The following is a 19,362-nucleotide window of genomic DNA, read 5'->3' as shown; positions in this document are numbered from 1 at the left end:
AGTTACACACAGAAGGGGTGGTGGGTTGGAGTTGATAAAAGATTTGGAAGTCAATTAATTCGTTTGATTTTGGCAATTAAAATTCCAGTGCCGCACAGAATGAACAAATAATAAAAAATAATATATTATACAATTTATATAATTTTTATTTAAACATAGTTCAGCGTGTCGGGCTGTAGGAAAACATCTATACACGTCTTATGCTTTACATTTTCGAAATGAACTACGTATATGATGTCAGTTTTGTAGTTTCGCTCAGAAGCAATTAAATAAAGGTCTAATACAACGTATGCACTAAAGTATAACACATATTAAATAAACGTTGCGGTTTTTTCTAGAATTTAAACAAATTATCAACACATTTTACACCAGCGTTGTTTGAACTCGTTAAATAATACTTAATAATTACAAATGTTTTTCTTCTTCTCAAATTAAATTTGGACAAAATTGAAGCTAGTTTGGAATGCATTTACAAATATTTCCTCTCCAACAAATCATAATTTGCTTAATAACAATTTAAAACATATGTATAATAGGTATTTAGCCACCATACTTGACTAAAAGTAACAGAAAAACATTGATAGACGGATTAAAATATTGCAAATTATTACGTTAATCTGTGCAAACACTTGGACTGAGTTTGAAAATATCATTTCTGAATCAGTTTCATGCTTAATCATGTTTGAGACAGTTAACATAGTTCCACTAGATAATTCAACGTGTGTTTAGTGATTGGCGTAGGACACAACTACAGGTTTTGTATAGACTTATCTTAGAGTTCATAGGTATATTTCACATAGGTTACTTTCCGTTAGCTATTTATGGAAATTGTTTCGTTTTTGCTTTCTGCATTTCTCCATTCGTTTTAGCGTAGTATATAAATTGGTGTATACATATAAATAGTCAAACTTATTTGTTTTTCATTTAAATAGTAATAATATAAATATATATATATGTATGTATATAGCATTTGTTTTCGTGTTTGCTCAATGTTCAACATTATTATATAATTTTCTTATCTGCTTCCGTTTTTTGTGTTTGCATTTTCTGCTGTTTCCATAAACTTTATATATTGTTTCTGTAGCGTAGTGTAAACATGTTATATAATGCCATTTCAAGTTTTTAATTTTCACTCGCACATGGACATATATAATATATAATAATTGTTTTGTTTAATATTTTATTACGCATTTGTGTCTGTGAGTGTGGTTTGATGTCTGCTGTCTATGAGGTTAGAGCGCTTAGATTGAGTGAGTGAGTGGGTTGCACGCATGAGCTCCTTGTGGACCGCTTATAACGCACCAAATGGGTCGAGTGGGACGCCTTTATTGCCGCCGTTCTGCGTTGGCTGGATGGGTTGCATGATGCCCGTCGCATTACTGTGCGGCGCCGCCATCATCGTCGGTTGCGCCCCAGTCAAAGGGGCTGCTGACTGCCCCATCATACTTGGCTGGCCCATCACCGGCATTCCCTACAATAGTCGTTAAAACAAGCGTTAGAAATGAGCGTAAAATGTGGGTTCGATTAAAATTCATGCACTGGAAAGGGCAATACTTATAAACTGCTATGATAGACGCAATGCTACAAAATAAGTGGCGGGATAAAGAGTTGTCGGTTGGGCTTCATAGGAGCTTTTCAGCTTGGAAAACAGTTGCTACAAGGGAATCATACGGAAGGTAGTGAGGACTACAGACAAGTGAAACAGTAACTCGCTTAATAACTGAATGCCTACTAAATAAATGTTTTACAAAATCATAACGAAAATAATAATTTAAATAATAGGAGTGCAAGATAATAATGCAATTTAGTTCAGAGACGAGAACCACAGAGGAGGGGCATATATAACACGCGCTTGTGGCCGGTATCAAAATCAGGAAAGATGTCGGGTGTCTTTGAAAGTTAGAAGGAAGTTAACTGGCGTATAGCTCGCAATTATACGTTATAGTGCTGGAGATGATAGATTTTCGATTGTAAAACGCAAAGGAACGAAACGGCTTATAAAAATAAATATAAAATAAAAATAATTCCTCTCAAGGAAAAACGGCAACTCAAGTCAAAACCATAATGATATTTATTTATAATTTTTTTCATTCTGTTTGAAAATTTTTAGTGGTTGTTGTTCATTTCGTTGGTTTCAGCATCATCTTACCTGCATATAATTTGGCATTACAGGATAACTAGCATGTATATACGGATGATTGATTGTGATTGGCGCAGGACTTACGGTCATGCCATGTGCCTACGTATTGCATATTGATATATATATTGGCATATTGATAGAATATATATTGATATATCACAAACACACATACACACACACAGACAGCATTAACACAGGCGCAGCGTGAGTTGTCATACGTGATTCGTTGTTGTTGTTTGTTTGATTAGTTTCAATATATATTTAGTTGTGATTCAATTTGATTCGGTTCGGTTAACGATTTTCGATTTTGCGGTATGCGTTGGGATAGTTGAGATATAAAGCAAACATAAAATAAAGAAAAGAAAGTAGTTGATAGTTTATATATACTTCGTTAAAATGCAAAATAAAAATCGAAATAATAATAAACTAAAAATATAAAATGGAAATATGTGGTTTGTCGTTTATGGCCTGCGTGTATAGTGTGTAGAGACTTAATAAACCCATCGTGGACCTGCTCGCAAGATGTGCCACCAAAATTAGCCCTAGTGCTTGTGTTCTAGTGCGATTTGCTGTGATTCTGTAGTATACGGTGGGGTGTTGTTGAAATTGGGGACAAGATTTTGAGTGGACGAAATAAAGGACTTGGTTTTCACTTTGATTTGGTCTTTCAATTCACAATTATAAAAAAGGACTTAACAACATTTAGAAATTTAAAATGGACTGCGACAATGGAGGAATATTATATATGTTAATTTACTTTCAATCTTATCAAGAAAATTGTAAGCAAGCTGAGGAAATGTTCATACAGATCAAGAATATACTTCAAATCAAGAGAACCAAGTAGCTCAAGTTGTAGATCCATACTGATTGTGCAATTGATAAATAAACATTAATTTTGATAAGGTAATTCACATTAAATTAAGTAAAATAGTGTACTTTACATGAAGTGTAACCTTAAGTGTTGGGTGACACAAAATCGTAAAATAATGAAAGGGAAAACAATGCATTTACATAAGTAATAAAAAGTGTTTGTTTCTTTTCTTTTCTGGCATTGTTTTTTCTCATATTTTATCTGCTTCGGCACGACTTCTAGTGTACTCGAATTATTTATTTTAGTCTCTCGTTAAATTCGAACAAATTCGAGGCAACGTAGAGTTTGGCTTTCTTTTCGGATTCTTTCGAGTTGTTTTGATAATTTTTGAGTAGAGTAGTTCGGTAGACAGTAGAGAGTAGAGTTAGAGTAGGCAAAACTCACCATTGGACGATAGCCAGCACCAGTAGTAGCCGCCATTGGTTGGGGTGTCCAATTAGCACCTGGTTTCGCTGTATTTTTAGGTGAATTCCATTGCACAGGTCTATGAGAATAATGGGGTAAGAGAGTAATGATATAGAGACGACGTCAATGAACACGGCATTTGAATTTTGGGGGTTTTTCTAACTAAACAGAATTCTGCGTGATTTCGAACTATTTTTTGGATGGACGGTATGTACACATATGGAGCATGAATATGGCTTTGTGGACGGGAAGGTCAGATCGGATGGCTAAGGCTGGAGGTTTAAGTTTTGGATTAAGGGATCGACAAGGAGCTGTTAGTTCGGAAGTGGCAGTTGGCTGATCAAACTGATCTTTAATCGGTCGAAATTGAAGACCATTAGGGATACGATTTAACCATCTACTGCGAGTGAACTGATGGAGATGTGACAACATGGTTACTGATCAACCTTCTGGTTTGGCTTCACTTTCGAACGCACGCACAAACATATATCGTCAGTATACTGGCTCGATTTACTCACTTTGCGCTTGCCGTTTTGTTTATATTTAAGTTATCAACTAGTGACATTAGTGAACTATCCAAGTCGCCGGTTATTATCTTCCCAGTGCCAGCCGGCGGCTGCTGCTGTTGCTGCTGGTGCAGTTGCTGCTGGTGTTGCTGGTGGTGCTGCTGCTGTTGTAACGCTAGGATCGAACTGCTATTGCTGGAGTAACCTGTGGCGACAACGTTCATTTGATTGCTGTTGTTGCTGGCTGAGGCCGGCTTGAGAACATCGCCCAAGGCGTCGAAGCCTTTGATACGTTTTTACATTTCAGACGATATGGTTGTTTGGGGATAGCCATAACCAATGCACCGTTTTTAGCAGACATTTATACACAGAGACAAACACAATGGTATATATATATATAGTAGATATGCATAAACAATGAAGCCGATGAGCCCAAGGATTTGGTTTATTGATGTTTGTTGAGTTAGCGTTGAGTTTTTGTTGCCGTCGAAGTTTGACATTTTGGTTTAAATTTTTTTTTTTTTTATATCATTTTTTTCATTTTGCCAGCGTAATTATAAAACACAAATATTTTTTAGCGTTTCATAGATTTTAAGTGTTCGAGTATGGATTTGTGCCACCAACATTAACATGAGACAATGTGAGGTTGTTTTTAGTTTTGATATTTTTGTTTTTTACGTTCAGTACATAAGAACATAAGAAAGAGAAAAAGAGAAAAAATAACATTTACAAAATAAATAACATGAATTTGCATTGTATATATAAATATTTTGGATTGTTCGATCTCAAATGGTTTTTGACATAGGATTAATATTAAGGTTTTATCTACAAACACATAACAGATGGTAGTATTATTTACAAAAGCAACCCAAGACAGAAAATTTTATGTTAATGGAAGTTTTGCATTTTGTTAAGTGTAAGTAATGTACTAAGTTTAATTTAGAGATGGTAAGCAGATATTACAGAAAGGCTGTCTTTGGAGAGTACGGAAAGAGTTCTGACCAAAAATCAAAAATAGAATCTGACATTAAACTAACTTCTCCTGAACATTTAATTATTTTACCGGAATATTACACCGAAAATAAACGTAGTATTTATATATCAGACAATTATCACATTTAACAATCACAAAAACTAATTGGTTAAATATTTTTTATCACGAAAATTGTATTCAAAAGGCTACAAACTAAAACCAAAACAAAAACGTATGTAAAGGGACAACAACGCAGCTTCTTCTCAATGACGGAAGGACTCCATAATCGACAGTTAAAATGGACAAATAGCTACAAGACACGAGCAGACAACAGTGGGCAAAGCGTGTTCTGGTTGGTGTGGATGAGCATTTGTGGCACAGGACAAAGCTCAGAGGATCTTGGATGCCGAAAGAGAAAGTACGGTGTCTGCTGCAGCACTACAAGCCAGAGATGGAGCAAGCTTTGTACAGAAACAAAGCACGCGGGGAACAAATGCTTGTGGTTAATGGTTTTTGTTTTCGTATTCGTTTTTCGTCGAGGAACGGCAATGGTTCACCTGGTGGAAACTGAGCTGCTGACATGGAAGGTGGCAATATCGCTTGCTGTTGCGGCAATTGCTGCCGGTGTTGCTGCTGTTGCTGTAGTTGCAATTGGTGTTGCTGCTGCTGCTGCACATAAAATGCCGCTTGCTGTTGTTGCTGCAACTGTTGATCCATGAAATTGATATTGTTGCCAAAGGGCGCAGCAACAGATGCAGCAGCGAGGTTGGCTTGGGGCAACGACATATCATCGAAAAATGGATTTGGCAACGACGACGAAGCTGTGTGAAAGTCAACGCAAACATTTACAGGATAACAATTAAAATAAATATAAAAAATTATAATTTTGAAATGATCGAGTATTATTGTCAAACTAACATTGAGGAGTACGGGTAACAAAACAAATGGTAATCATCACGCAAATTCTAAACGAGATGCTACACTCTGAAGACCCTCCATATAATATGCGGAATATAGAACATTTCCTAGCCTGGGGTGGAAATAACTTTAACAGTGAAATTAAATCAGGCGTATTAAATAACATGCTAACATTTATTTCAGCATAATTCAAACACACCAAAGTTGGTTGGTAATATTAGCATTGCTATAATTTTAATCAATTAGTAAACTTAAGTGAACCGCTTCGATTTTCACTCGTTTTTATATATAGTTAGTAATAAATAAGCATTTTGTTAGTGACTGCATATTTAGTATTAAAATATGTATTCTTAGGATTACATTGTAGCTTGCAGTTAGGAATGAATGAAGACTGTGGCTATTGAGAGACTTACCTGCCGGTTCCGTATTACCAAAAACGGATGAGAAATTACTATCGGAAACGAATGCATTTGTAGCAGCAGCGGAGGAAACTGAAGCGCCATTGAAACCTATGTTTGTTTGTATATTTTTGATATTTTTTGGTGGTTTTGTACTCAGTTTTGTTGGGTGTTGTGTGGGCGGTGGACGGTGGACGGTGGGCGATGGTCGTTGGCGTGTTTTGGAAGATTAGCGATTGGTTTGGTTTTTGGTATTCGAGGAGTTGTTTTCGGTATCGTTATAGTTGTTGAAGTTGTTGTCGTTATTGTTTCGGGTTGGAAAAAAACAGTGATGAAAAAATGAAGAGTAACAATACATTAGACAAGAATTTAAAAGAAATCAAAACTTACGGAAATAATTAAAGTAAACAATTGAATCGATAAAAAGTATACTATTATGATTACAAGTATGGATAATGGTGCATGAAAGTCTTGTGCAAACAGACGGCTAGGCCGGAGTGATAAAGAGACAGACAGAGGGTGAGGGGCGTCTAGAGCGCCGGAAAAGTGCGCTACTCATAGCTCTGATTTTTACGGATACGACAATATAAATATGTAAGATCACTACACTTACACACCGACTGTTACCTATGTACAGCACGAAATAAACGTAACTCAAATCATAATCGCTAGTCAAGAACTTAGGACGAAACAATAAGAAAATTATAACATGCTACCATTATTATGCATCCACAAATTATTGGCATTGAGTGCAGCACCTGTGGCTCCTGCAGCGGCTGCTCCGCCGCCACCGCTGGCTTCAAACATGTCGGCGAAGGGATTGCCCAACTGCAGCAGGTCGTCGGAGGCCTTGGTGGCTGCTGCAGCAGCAGCGGGCTGCGCCGACGCGGCACCGAACAGATCAACTATCGGCTGGCCAGCCTGTGCGGCTGGCGGGGACGATAGAAATGGATTTGTTAGTGCAGCGCTAGCGCCAGCAGCACCGCTGCTGGTGGGCGACGATACCTTGGACTAGCGTAGGAACAGGCAGAGAAATCGATTAAACACTGACTCGTTAACATGGATAATTCGGCTACACAACTCACCTTGTACTGGTTCATGGCGGCCTCCTCCTCGGCCAGCACCTGGGCCTTGAGCTGCTCGTCAATGCCATTGGTGTTATCGAATTTGCTAGAAGCAGCCGCAGTACCAAATGCAGAGCTGGTAGAAGAGAGGGCAGAGACAGCGGATTTTACATTGCGCTGATTGCTAATGTTTGCCAGGCGTCAAAATCAGATGCAAGTGAACAACCAAGGAAAATCATAGAAATGAAAAACAAAGAATATATATCAATGGAAACCAAACAACAAAGGAAATAATATACTGAAGATATAAATTATAATTATTGAGAAAACACAATCAAACTTCTTTAGTCCTATATTGTCTCTATCACTTTTAGTGCAATTTGTATTTGCATTTGTTTAATTTATATTAAAACCTCCCCGCACATTTATAGATTTTACCTCAGCTAGTTCAGGAAAATATAGTCCCTCTATAAACTGTAAGCTACAGAAGGGGCACTAATATAAAAAGCTTCGTGCTTGCTTTCAACCAATCAATAGACATAATACTGCTTTTTTAAAAATGTACAGCTTGGGTCATTCAAGTAATAAGCTGCTAAAATTATAATGAATTGCATAAATGCAGACTAGCAGAGGAAGATATTCCACCAAGTTTATAGTTTTTGGTACGAGTATCTTTTTATAGAGTTAAAGAAGTTTGAAACTCAAAACAATTTACAAATTATCTACTTTGAGAATTTCTTTAAATACTTTTAGACAAACAAACCTCGATGACTGTGTGGGCGTATTAGCTGCGGATACTTTACGGCCCTCCAGCGTGGCCAAGTGCTGCTCCAAAGCATCTAACAACGAGCTTGGCGCCTTGGTCAAATCGGGAATATCACCCTTGTCAATGCCCACATTCTACAAGCAGAAAATAAACAAATTAATATAATGTATTATTTTCTTTAAGGTATTACAAACCTCTGCCACTTTTAAGAACTCTCCAACACGATCCATGCGCACCAAGAACTTCTTGTACAGATCTAACGCATCGCGCGCATGTTTCTTGTTCATATCAAAATATTTTTCAAGCAAATTAATAATGCCATCATTGTAGCAAGCAAACAGTCGTATGAGATCACGAAACAAGAGCATAAAGCTCATATTGATGACTCCTGAAAATAAACAAAGTTATCAGAAACACTTAAGCAACAATTAGATGAAATAAACATACCATTGGACAAATCGTTGGATTGGCAGTCGAACTCCAGAAGTGCATCCAATTGTGCCTGCAAAACTGGCAAAGTCTTCAGAAGTTTTTCGGCATTCATGCTGCGCAGCGAGCCCTCCTCTTTGCTAAAATAGTAGATTACAAAACAAATCAATTATATCACAATTATATATGATGTGTGTCTAAATTACTTACCCTCGCTTGACTTTGCAAAAGTCAAAGGCCATGGCTCGATAGGAGAGCGACTTCTCGTTCAAATATTTGGCGTAGCGTCGAATGAAGGGCGACATGTCGTAACCTGTTGATTGGGCAAATATTAGAAAATTTTCTCGAAGTCCAACACATGTAGGACACACGTATTTTAGGTAATGCCAAATACAAATCTTAAAATCAATAGTTTTTTGTTAGTTAATTTCGATTTTAATCATAAATAAAACAAATTTTAGTAACAACCAGAAAAAAATACGAGGTCCATAGCCCAATAAGGAAAAAGTTGCAGCCAATTGCTAATAGCTTCTGTATTATACTCACCCATTCTGCCACCCGGAACGCCCATGCCACCATCTGTATAAGGTTTATATTGTTTGATTTTGAATATTTAGTTTGGATAATTGCATTTTTCAAGTTGTGGTTAGCCAGCATTTTGTGAGGTATGTGGGTCAGTAAGCGGCGCATTTCAGAATTAATCATTTTTGTTTAGAAATTATGGTTAATTAAATAAAAGTACAAATGATCAAGCCAAACGATCGCGCAGCATTCGCATGAGTTGAAAGAGAGAATGAGAGAGGAATGTTCAGAATGTAAGCATTAGTTAATATTTTTAAATTGGTAATTTGATCAAAGCTTTATTGCATATGAAACTCTTTTATTGCGTTTGAAAGAAAGTTTCGTTATACCTTGTACAGTTCCTTTATCCAGAAAGGAGCTGAGATTGAATGTAGAATTGCTTGACGCCAGGTATTGCATAAAACGCTGAAAAAATATTTTTAAAAAGATAAATAATTTGCAGCTATTTTGATGCACAGTTGTGTGGGTAAATAAAATGGGAACACCGTACGAAATACTTATAAATAAAAATATAATCTGCTGCATGTAAATCAAATTATTTCATTCATATATTTAACGATGAACTATAGTGACCAATAGTTATTTTGCAACAGACATAGTTTTCTAATCGTAATTAAAAACACTTATAAATGTGATATATTTATTTTTGGTTCTGAGAAAATCTTCAACATTTATTAGTTTTATGCGAACTTTCTAAAAATTCAAAAGTTTGGGCCACTTTTTGCAATATCGTATTTTAAACCAATGTAAACTTGTTTCTTTCTTTTTAATATATACATATGTACATAGGCCATTACTGTCAGTAAAGTGAATATTTTACCAAAATTTGATTTACTCATCTTTAAATTTTAAGAAACCTAACTCTACCATACATAACTATAGTGTCTTTAAGAACAATTAATACTACTTTATTCGTGCCATTACTTTATTACATTATTATGTCTCCAATTCGTCTCTTCAGGAGATAGGACTGAACAAATAGGAACAAAGAGGAAGGAACAAACAACGATAAGCTCGGTCAGAAGGGCACACAAAAATCGTGATGCGCAAGTAATTATTAAACATTAAAGAGAGTCAACAGAAGAAAGCAAATGTACAGATTCTCGTAACGTACGTGACCTTTTCTATGGACACTGCCCACATTCTCTAAATCAAATTTCACAAAATAGATTACCTCATTTGGATCGCTTCAATGAAAGTAAAATATCGAAAAAATGCTATACGCCCCCAAAACTCACACGGACAGCAGATACATGTATGTACAAGTGATAAATATACAAATACAAACCTCATTGCCATATGCCATCAGATGATGTGTGGTTATCAGCGACTTGTAGACGACAACCCAGTTGGCATTCTGAGAACGCTCGATAAGTAAATTGGCCAGATGAGGTATCGACACATTCGGCTCGTTTGTGCAGTGCACCAAATCTGCAAGAAAACAAAGGTAAGCGAGTGTATTAGTAAAAAGTTATTTACAGACAATAGAAGTTAGTATACAGTCGTTGTCACAAAAATAGGGAAACCAAACCAATCAGATTTTGAAAAGCCTGTGACATCCTTGCAAAACCGTGAATAAGCTTTAAAAAAATTCTTCAGCTGGGAGACCTTAACTCGCCATATCATGAATTAATCACCCTCCTAACAGATTCTATCGTTACTCAAAGTTATAAACGCTTTCCCCATTATTGTTCACCAAACTATTGTGATTAAAATGTTATGCTTATATACATATGTATGTATGCTTGCTCATTTATCAAAGTTGAACATTTGAAAAAGTGAGTTTTGCTCGTGCTTGTACAACTACAAGAACTCTTGATAATTCTAAAATGTAATTTTTTAATTTTCTTCAGCGATTTTTGCCTCAATAAACCATTTTGCAATACAATTTTTTTTACGAAATTTGTCCCAGGAACAGGCGATAAGCAACTTACACTCAGAATAAATTATAATTAAGAATTATTACGTTGACCGCAGCTGTAAGAGCGAACCTCCCATAAATTTAATAATCATGTTTTTGCGACCCATTATCGGTCGCGACTCTTCGTTGTTGTTGGCTTATCTTCGACTTCTCTTTGCAACCGCCCATCCAGCTAGGAAATGAACTCAAATAAGTTAGGGACGGAAAAGTGTCGATGATAAGCGGCTGAATCCCATTGTGTCTACTATCATGCGCTTCCATTCGAATCAATTCCCATTTCAGTTGCAAACTGTTTGTCGCTGAGCGGAATAATTGCATACGATTCGAGGGGCGTTGCACATGCCAGAGCAGATGTTCCCCGGCCTTTGGCTACATTTTGTTTGGAAGACTTGACGGGCGCCAGACCAGTGATTCATTGCATAAATAAAAACAAATTTCAATAAACAGTAAATGTGGAAAATTGATTGGCCCTTGTGAACAAGCTCGTTCAAACGAATACAGTGCGGTGCCCCTAGCAAAAGCCCATTGATATTGAGTAAGCGGTAAACTTGTAGTTTGCCTGCATTTTTTTTGTATTTTTAACACCGTAATGTTAAATAATTAATAAAATTGTTGGCACTGGTACTTAAATTTATATATCTTTCGGATTTGAAAAAACACAAAATATAACTCAACGCCAGATGGCACGTTTCCGCCACTAATAATCTTTTGATAAAAGATTATTTCAACCTCTGAAAAAAGGGTTCATTGGAAATGCTGATTCATTACTTAAGACATAAAAACAATAAGTTCTTGTTTTTAAAAAGGGTGCGTTTGAAACGCAGTGTATCCTGTAGAGTAGCTATCATTGGAGTTTGTGTACAAACAAATATACACACTGATATACAAACTAATGAAGTAAATGCGGCTGCAAGGGTGTAAGTTATGGCTTATCGAGCCTCTACTGTAGATGCAAAAGGCAGTCCATTGATACTACATTTTCATAATTATTGCCCACTTGTGTTGTCGGTTGAAATAATCCCGGTTCTTTAAGTTTGGTTTCTGGTTATTCTGCTGTTGTTGTTTCCGTGAATATTCAACTGGTTTTATTTTAAAGCCGAAAGTCGTTAGCAAAAGAAAATAGAGAAAATAGGTAAAACAAATACATTTCATGATGGGGCTCTACCTGTTGTGGGCCTGTAGAATGTACACATATTTCAGAGATCATGTTTTAAAACGAATTGATCATTGTACTTCAGAATTGGTGTTCTATATTGTAATATACATACATATATGGACCATATGTGGGACACAAACTAAAATCATATATTTTTAGTGGTTGACACACAGGCCAATTCATTGAAACTGAAATACAAAGTTTATGTGGCAACTTACGCCCAATGGTATTGCTCTCTTTTATTCCCATTTACTCGTACCACCCATAACTGATGACTCATCTCAGAAAAGTTTTGCAAACAAGCAAAATAAAAGGGGGTCACCACGCGAGTAGCGCTAGCCGAAAAACCAGATGCCAACAGGAATGTCGTTAAGATATTGGTCTTATTAGAATTTTTTGCAAACCCTAAAGGTCTTAGTAAATCCAGCAAATTAGGAAGACCTCTGCATAAATTTAGCAAGCAATGACACCGCAACAACAACAATCGCTGCTTTCGTAGGCGTTTCAAGCCATTCAAAGCCCCTACAAACACACGTGCACCCGTGGGAAAGTGACGTAACATTAGAGAGAGAGAGTGGATGGGTTAGAAAGAGAGGGGCAGTGCAATCAATGACGAACGGAGTCCACAAACAGCAGCAGCTGAGGCACAGGTGCAATTGTGGGTGGTGGTAGATGAGTCTGGAGCTCTGTGGATCGTAATCAGTGGGGTCGTTTTCAGAAAACTTTGTGATTTATCACACAAAAACAACAAACATACGGAGATGGAGTGGGAAAGCCAAGAGACTCGAACTGGTTGCAACTGAATGAGTATTTGTTTTACTTTTGCAGCCAGTATTAACTGTTGTAATTGTGAAATGCACCAAGAGAAATTTTAAGCGTAATTCGCACACTAATTTAAAATACAAAACGCCTACAAATTTAACCTTTTTGAAGATTATAAAATTTATTATTTGAGTTTTGGACTTTGTGATGTGTACAAAATAAGCTGTCGTAAATTACAAATGCACTCATAATCATTTTGAATTGTAAAAATAATGTTACCAATGTAATTTTAGAGAACAGTATTCTAAATACGCCTAAAATGTTTAAGTTATGCAATGTTTGTAAATAAAGCTTATATGCATGTATGTATAATAATTGACAAGTTGCAATTCACTTATTAACAATATTAATAAAATGTATTTTAAAAAATTCGCATAATTATAAAGGTAATGAATTTCTATATTTTTTATACATTTAATTAGTATTCCAGTATCGAACGTTTCTTCTTTAGTTAACTTAACCCAGTGCACGTATGAACATATGTAGTTTTATCAATTCCTTAGCCAGAGGGCATTTTAAGTACGACTTTTGTGGTGCAAAATAATTTATTGCTATTTTTATGTTCCCAAAGACCTTGTAAACAAAGTTTTCTGTTAGAATAACTTTCCTAACTTCAACTTCACAGATATTTAGGATTTTGGTAACATGGACTGGACTATTTTTTATTAGTTGATAAAGGCTCGAACAAAGCATGAAATAATTTCGATACTGAGGTATACATTCTCCCCTTAACCATTGATCGAAGGCTATATTTTTTCTCTCCGTGTCCTAACTAGGAAATATAACTGTGAATTTACGCAACGAGAGAGAGTGAGAGCAGAAGAGAGAAAGAGGGGGCACTCACAGTCCAAGTGCTTCTTCTTTGGGCCTATGCATTCCTCCGTGGTGGCCTTGCAAACGGACTTGGCGAGTCCTTGGCCCGCAAGGCTGTGACGGGCGGCCAGCAGCCTGTCGTTGATCGTTTGCCCTGCCATGGTCATGATGAAGCTGTTGTTGTTGCCTTCGCTCTTCCTGCTCCCGCACGCTGGCTTTTATTTACTTGATTAATTTAATTATGCACCCAAGGAGCAGACCACACCGACACACACGCAGATGCAGAGAGGGAGAGAGTGAGAGAGACACAAACACGTATGGGGGGCTGCCTAGAGAGAGAGAGGTATTGATTGATTGAGAATATTTCCAACGGGAAAATTCAGCTACGCGAGCTCCACGAAAAAATACACGATACAGATTTGGTGTTTCCTACGTCACAAGCACTACACAATTTAACGCCGCGATTTATGCGCTCTCTAACCGGTGCCTAACGCTGAAACGCGATTTTTTAATTCTCTATTTTTCCTCTGCCACAAATCGATAATGGCGACTGGCAAGTGGAGCGAGCGTGTGAGCAATGTCCTAACGCCTCTGAGAAGTGGGGCCTGCGCGAGTTATCGATATGGATTTACGACGTAAGGGCTGCAGATATCGACTGCGCAACGTAAGAGTATACAAGTTGGTTGGAAAAAGCTGAGAATCTAACGAGGATAAACTAAATACTTCCTCAATATACATAGTTTTAAAGGAATTAGAATTATTATATTTTGTGAAATAATTAATAAAAATTTTTAAAAAAGTTTTTCAAATTTTGGGAAGTTAAATAAAATATGCTTACTACTTTTCAAACGTATCCCCTTTAAGTTATTATGCAGAATGCAGTTATCCGTACCTTAACAGTGAAGAAAAAAATCTATAAAATAAATTTAATTTGTTGCATTGGAATTCCCCTTATCAAAGATAGCCAAATTTGTCGGGAGTTTGGCCTGAGAGCATACTGTAAAAACGTAACGTAACTTAACGTAAGGTGACTGGCAAAGGTTTTTTGTTTCGAGTAGGCGGTCATACTGGTCATTAAAATAAATAAAATTATACTAAAAACAGTAGTTAGCAGAATCAGCAAGAACGTAATAAAATTGTAAGATGTTGAATGGACAGATTGCACACAGTTATCTGGAGAACTCGTGCACGCTGCTGATACCCCGCCCGCCTGCCGCAAATCAGTCCTTAAAGTCGTCCCAGCCATCAGCAGCTGGTGCTGCTTCTTCTTCCGCCGTCGAGGAGCATGGCCAGGGGACGTGCTCGGGGGTGGCTGGAGCGGGAGGCGCGGAGGCGTTGCATGTGGATCGCATAAGGAACTGCGATATATTCGTCGACGCGCACGATCTTTACTTTTACGCAGACGTCAAGCTGTACAAGTGAGTCACTGCGTCCAATCTGGCACACCCACACTGGCGAAATTCCAGCGATATCATTACGCATTTCCATTTCCTTTCTGGGGCAGATTCCACAGCCGCCGCACTTTCGACCTGCGGGAGCTGAAGACGCTGCTGATAAAGTACAACACAACGGAGAATCACTACCAGATCTGCCTGCGTTGTCTGCCCCTTACAGCGGGCGCCCAGGAAGGATCGGGGGGCGAAAGAGGAGGAGGCGGTGGCACGGGCGATGCACCCAAGCCAAAGAGCGGTCGAAAGGACTATATTGCCACCTTCCTGCATCTGCCCACGCTGGCCAACACCACCAGTGCCCATTTGCCGGATAAGGAGCCCCTTGTCCAGGAATGGAAACTAAAACGCATCACCGATCAGTGCCAACTGCAGCTCGACGGCCACGAGCGCACCTACAAGCTTACCAACCACTTTGGCTACGGCTACGCTAGCAAATACAGCGGTCCGCTGGACACGAGTGAGGTGAGCTTTACATTCCGAGTTGCCCCTTTCCCATAAACTAAGCCCAGATGTTTCCCCAGCTGGACAGAGCTACTTGCCGCGTGTCGGAGCCGCATCGCATGAGCCCGATCCAAAGGCGACAGGAGCGCGTGGTAGACGAGATGAAGCGCTTCTCGCGTGAACAGTACAAAATGAACTTTGTGGAGCTACAGGTTCCGTCCGGTCACCAGAATCCTCTGCGCTATAAGCCGAAAATCTACGAAACTTCCATGACCCAGGAGCAGGCGCATCTGCTGCACAACATCAGCCGGGAGCAGACACGGGAGCAGCTGCCGTGCGACATTCTGCGCCAGAATGAAATCGATTGCGGGCTAATCAGCATTCTGCTGGCCATATGCTACGATGTGCGGACGACCAACAATGAGGCGACGTGTGAATCTGGTTGGACACGCAGCATCCTTTGTCCGCTGTACTGCTACTTTGAGCAGTTCGACAACTACCGCGACGTGTTGGTGGCCTTTCTTCGGCGAATGATAACCTACCCGCTGTACCGCAACTTTGAGCTTGGCCGCCAATGTGTGCGGGATGCCATCGAAGTCTTGAAGGGCGGTCGAAACTGGCTGATCAACCAGCTGCTGCTGACACACCAGCAGTTCAGCAGCGGGGAGCCCAGTCGTGATAGTTTCAATACCTACTACTTGGAGGACTACATCCGATATGTGACCAGTCCGAGTGCCTGCAGCGATGAGCACATGCGTTTGCTGGCCCGCAACCTTAAAAACGTGCTGATGGACGTGAACAAGCAACATCTGGGCCTGGGAGTGACCGAGATTGAGACTGAGCTAATCAGGGAGCTGATGCAGGAGATGCGCATTGATGCGGGCAGCGAGGGCTCATCGCCGCACCAGCAGGGCCATGGCGATGATGAACTGGACCTTGATAACGACACGTCCGGGCAAGAGGACGAGACTACGACTGATGATGACAGTGTCATAACCGACTCCTTCGACAGTATGGACATGGACATGCGGTTGATCGAGAACGAAATTGTATATGAGGATGACGAGGAGGACGAAGAGGACGATGACGACGATGAGGATGGGGACGGGGCAGACGAAGATGACGACGAAAGCAGTTCCTCCACCACCACCAGTAGCGAGGCGGAAGGAAACAGCGTCATCGAGCAGTGCAGCAACAGTGAGACCGCCGCCAGCATCAGCACTAGCACCAAGTAATAAGTCACTTATCCCCAATCCGGCAAGTCCTGCTCCTGCCTTGCCAAAAACAAACAAGCAACACAACCAACTTAATGTCAAAGAACGGAGGCTAAACAGTGATTACTTTTAAAATTAAAACAAAAAGTAAAATACATAAACAAAACCAAGCAAAAGGATGTACATTTACAAAGAAAACCCAAAATATCTACTTAAATCTTAATTGTACAATAATTTTATGAGACGCAAACTCAAAGATTTATTCACGCCAAATGCGAAAAGATATTTGAATATTTTTTCCCCTTTGCTCTAAAAAAACTTCGATTATAATTACACATACAAGTAAATCAGAACTTTAGCATTTAGTGTGGCATTAGAGTACGAAACATTTGAATTTTGAATTCTGAAAAGCGAAATCTAGTTGTGCATTTTGTATATACATCTATAATTATATAGATATCGATATTGTTGGTGCTGCAAGCAAAGAAAACTAAACAAATTAATAAAATAAAATAGACATGTAAAGCAACCCGAAACAAAAACCTACATTTTGGGCAAAAGTCATGATGGAGTTACCAGTTAATGTTGAATGTCATTGAAATCGAGAAACAAATTGTGAAAGAAAACTAATAAAATGGATAATACATATTTTTGTATCAAACGTGACTTAAATGTCATTTAGTTTTTTTAACTACCTATAAACCGCGACCCGTTTTAGAAAGTTGCGTGACAATTTTGTTTATGAACATTATACTTTTGGAATACTATTGATTTTTGGAGTCTAAGGCTTTAAGATAAATAAATAATATTTCTATGTGAGCACCGATACATGTTTTTATAAAATCGGCGAACTCCATATACATCCAATACATATAATACTTGTTATACTAGTTACTTACAGAGTGAAAGAAGCGATCTACCCCTACTAGCAAAGTCGATCTAGCCATGTCCGCCTGTAAACTGTAAAAGCTAGAAAGTTTGGACTAAGCATACAGATTCTAGGGGTTCTTACTCAGCACAAGTTTGTTTCAGTGCAGTACCTGTCCACGAATGTTCTTTCCGGCGCCCACTTTTTTTGAAGATTTTGGCTTAAATAAATGGCAGCCTTAATTCGTAAAAAAGATTGGCGAAAAAGGTTGTTTGTCAAACGCTGAATTTTGGTAAGTTGCTTCTATCCTGTTTTATACAAACACTGTTTTTAGTAATTTTTAGCAACAGCCTCGTGCTGTTGAATCATAAAAACTCAAAGTATTAAGAAGTACATCACTGTGATGTACTTTTGTACTTTTTGGAATAAAAATAATAATAAATTACACTGAAAAATTGATTAGGTTTTGAAATTTAACCACAACTAGAAACTTCCCGATTTTAAAGTACACGTCGAAGTGAGCTAATGCCAATTTAGGATTCTCTGGCTTAGATTTCGTTTTGGTCTTATTATAGCGACTTAAAGTTTAATTTATAGTTGCCATGTCTCTTACACCGATTTCCCTTTCAAGTTAATATAGGTATGGAGAAAAAAACGTTAGTTGGCCATATTTCGCGAATCGTCAACATGTGATAAGTGTTTTAATATTGGTAAAATTCATAAAACAATTTACAAAGGAATTTAATCCTTTTTATGGATACATGGAGAATATTGTCCTCTAATTTGTAGCATTATAAAACAACAGTCAGGGTGCCTTAGAGTTTCTGAGTTCCCGAATAATTAATTTTATTAATTAATTTCGTATTTATAACTTAATTTACGGTTAATCAATTATGTGAAACAAGAATATTCTTACAAGGCTACGTTTACACTGGGGTTTAGTTTCGTGGTTATTGGTATGACTTCTGGTCATGGTATTGAAATATATTTATATAAAAACTAACACAAGAAAATTAATTACCTCTTTAAACACTTCTGATATTAAACAAAAACACCCCTTAATGAGGTAATCAACTTGTGACGATCGCACCAAAAAGTAACTTAAATTTTTGTCGCGTGATAATAATTAATTAATTAATTTTTGTATATATTATTTATTTTATATTGCTAATCAAGAGCTTTAACTTAACCTATGTCAAAGAAAAACAAATCTTGGAACATGTTTTTTCAGCTTTAAAGCGTACGACTGTACGCGAATTGCCCATATATATAGAGGATTATAGAAAGTTTCACCTTTTAAAATACAAGTGTTCTCGAAATTAAGATTAAAGTGTGCTTGACTTGTTTTTTTGTGAACACATCGTTCTCGATCTCGTATATTGAAAAGCAGAAATCTCGAAACAACCCAAACTTCTTCTTGGTTGTGAAAAATGAGAGCAATAATATATGAAAGAGATATTATAATTAAACGTTGCATCAGTTAGCCAAACGGTATTTGTATGGAACATCTAAAAAATTGCTTACCAATTCAGCAATTTTACGGTGTAGGAAATAACCTAATTGTCTTTTTAAAACTAATTAAGGTTATTTTACTAAAACTAAAATGGTGGAAACCCTTTCTTTT

General features: G+C 37.8%; 2 protein-coding genes and 1 long non-coding RNA gene across 26 annotated transcripts; 2 read left to right on the top strand and 1 right to left on the bottom strand.

Annotated features, from left to right (window-relative positions):
- Nucleotides 1-123: 123 nt before the first annotated feature.
- LOC119561088 (phosphatidylinositol-binding clathrin assembly protein LAP) lies at nucleotides 124-14,337 on the bottom strand. 24 transcript variants are annotated; one of them, XM_037874961.1, is made up of 17 exons: nucleotides 14,246-14,337; nucleotides 13,796-14,093; nucleotides 10,341-10,483; nucleotides 9,382-9,457; nucleotides 9,017-9,049; nucleotides 8,681-8,783; nucleotides 8,489-8,610; nucleotides 8,236-8,429; nucleotides 8,039-8,175; nucleotides 7,297-7,459; nucleotides 6,928-7,222; nucleotides 6,227-6,322; nucleotides 5,453-5,716; nucleotides 3,935-4,205; nucleotides 3,396-3,495; nucleotides 2,150-2,239; nucleotides 124-1,471 (listed from the first exon to the last, which is right to left on the bottom strand). In XM_037874961.1, the coding sequence occupies exons 2-17, from the start codon at nucleotides 13,929-13,931 to the stop codon at nucleotides 1,292-1,294; spliced, it is 2,403 nt and encodes an 800-aa protein (XP_037730889.1). In that variant the 5' UTR covers nucleotides 13,932-14,093; nucleotides 14,246-14,337; the 3' UTR covers nucleotides 124-1,291. The 24 variants fall into 24 exon arrangements, with proteins under 24 accessions (XP_037730889.1, XP_037730888.1, XP_037730887.1 ...); XM_037874960.1 differs by having other exon boundaries at nucleotides 14,198-14,321; XM_037874959.1 differs by having other exon boundaries at nucleotides 13,796-14,332.
- LOC119561091 lies at nucleotides 10,370-13,848 on the top strand. Its single transcript, XR_005221064.1, has 3 exons — nucleotides 10,370-10,499; nucleotides 13,577-13,664; nucleotides 13,728-13,848. It is a non-coding gene; the product is annotated as an uncharacterized LOC119561091 (long non-coding RNA).
- A 475-nt stretch (nucleotides 14,338-14,812) lies between the features above and the next one.
- On the top strand, nucleotides 14,813-17,518 carry LOC119560688 (protein SHQ1 homolog). Its single transcript, XM_037874266.1, has 3 exons — nucleotides 14,813-15,182; nucleotides 15,269-15,677; nucleotides 15,737-17,518. Exons 1-3 carry the CDS (start codon nucleotides 14,908-14,910, stop codon nucleotides 16,889-16,891), a joined length of 1,839 nt encoding a protein of 612 aa, XP_037730194.1. The 5' UTR covers nucleotides 14,813-14,907; the 3' UTR covers nucleotides 16,892-17,518.
- Nucleotides 17,519-19,362: the final 1,844 nt, after the last annotated feature.

The sequence above is a fragment of the Drosophila subpulchrella genome, unplaced genomic scaffold (assembly GCF_014743375.2).
Source record: "Drosophila subpulchrella strain 33 F10 #4 breed RU33 unplaced genomic scaffold, RU_Dsub_v1.1 Primary Assembly Seq354, whole genome shotgun sequence".
NCBI classification, from domain to species: Eukaryota; Metazoa; Arthropoda; class Insecta; order Diptera; family Drosophilidae; genus Drosophila; species Drosophila subpulchrella.
Note: the sequence above shows the minus strand (reverse complement) of the source record. Positions and strands in the feature narration are given on the sequence as shown.

Excerpts from the sequence above, each read along its gene's own strand:
- LOC119560688 (XM_037874266.1), top strand. The coding sequence starts at position 14,908 with ATGTTGAATGGACAGATTGCACACAGTTATCTGGAGAACTCGTGCACG. Across the intron at positions 15,183-15,268 it reads GCAGACGTCAAGCTGTACAA|ATTCCACAGCCGCCGCACTT; the intron begins GTGAGTCACTGC and ends TTTCTGGGGCAG. Across the intron at positions 15,678-15,736 it reads GTCCGCTGGACACGAGTGAG|CTGGACAGAGCTACTTGCCG; the intron begins GTGAGCTTTACA and ends ATGTTTCCCCAG.
- LOC119561088 (XM_037874961.1), bottom strand. The coding sequence starts at position 13,931 with ATGACCATGGCAGGGCAAACGATCAACGACAGGCTGCTGGCCGCCCGT. Across the intron at positions 10,484-13,795 it reads AAAGAAGAAGCACTTGGACT|ATTTGGTGCACTGCACAAAC; the intron begins GTGAGTGCCCCC and ends GTTTTCTTGCAG. Across the intron at positions 3,496-3,934 it reads AACAAAACGGCAAGCGCAAA|ACCTGTGCAATGGAATTCAC; the intron begins GTGAGTAAATCG and ends TTATTCTCATAG.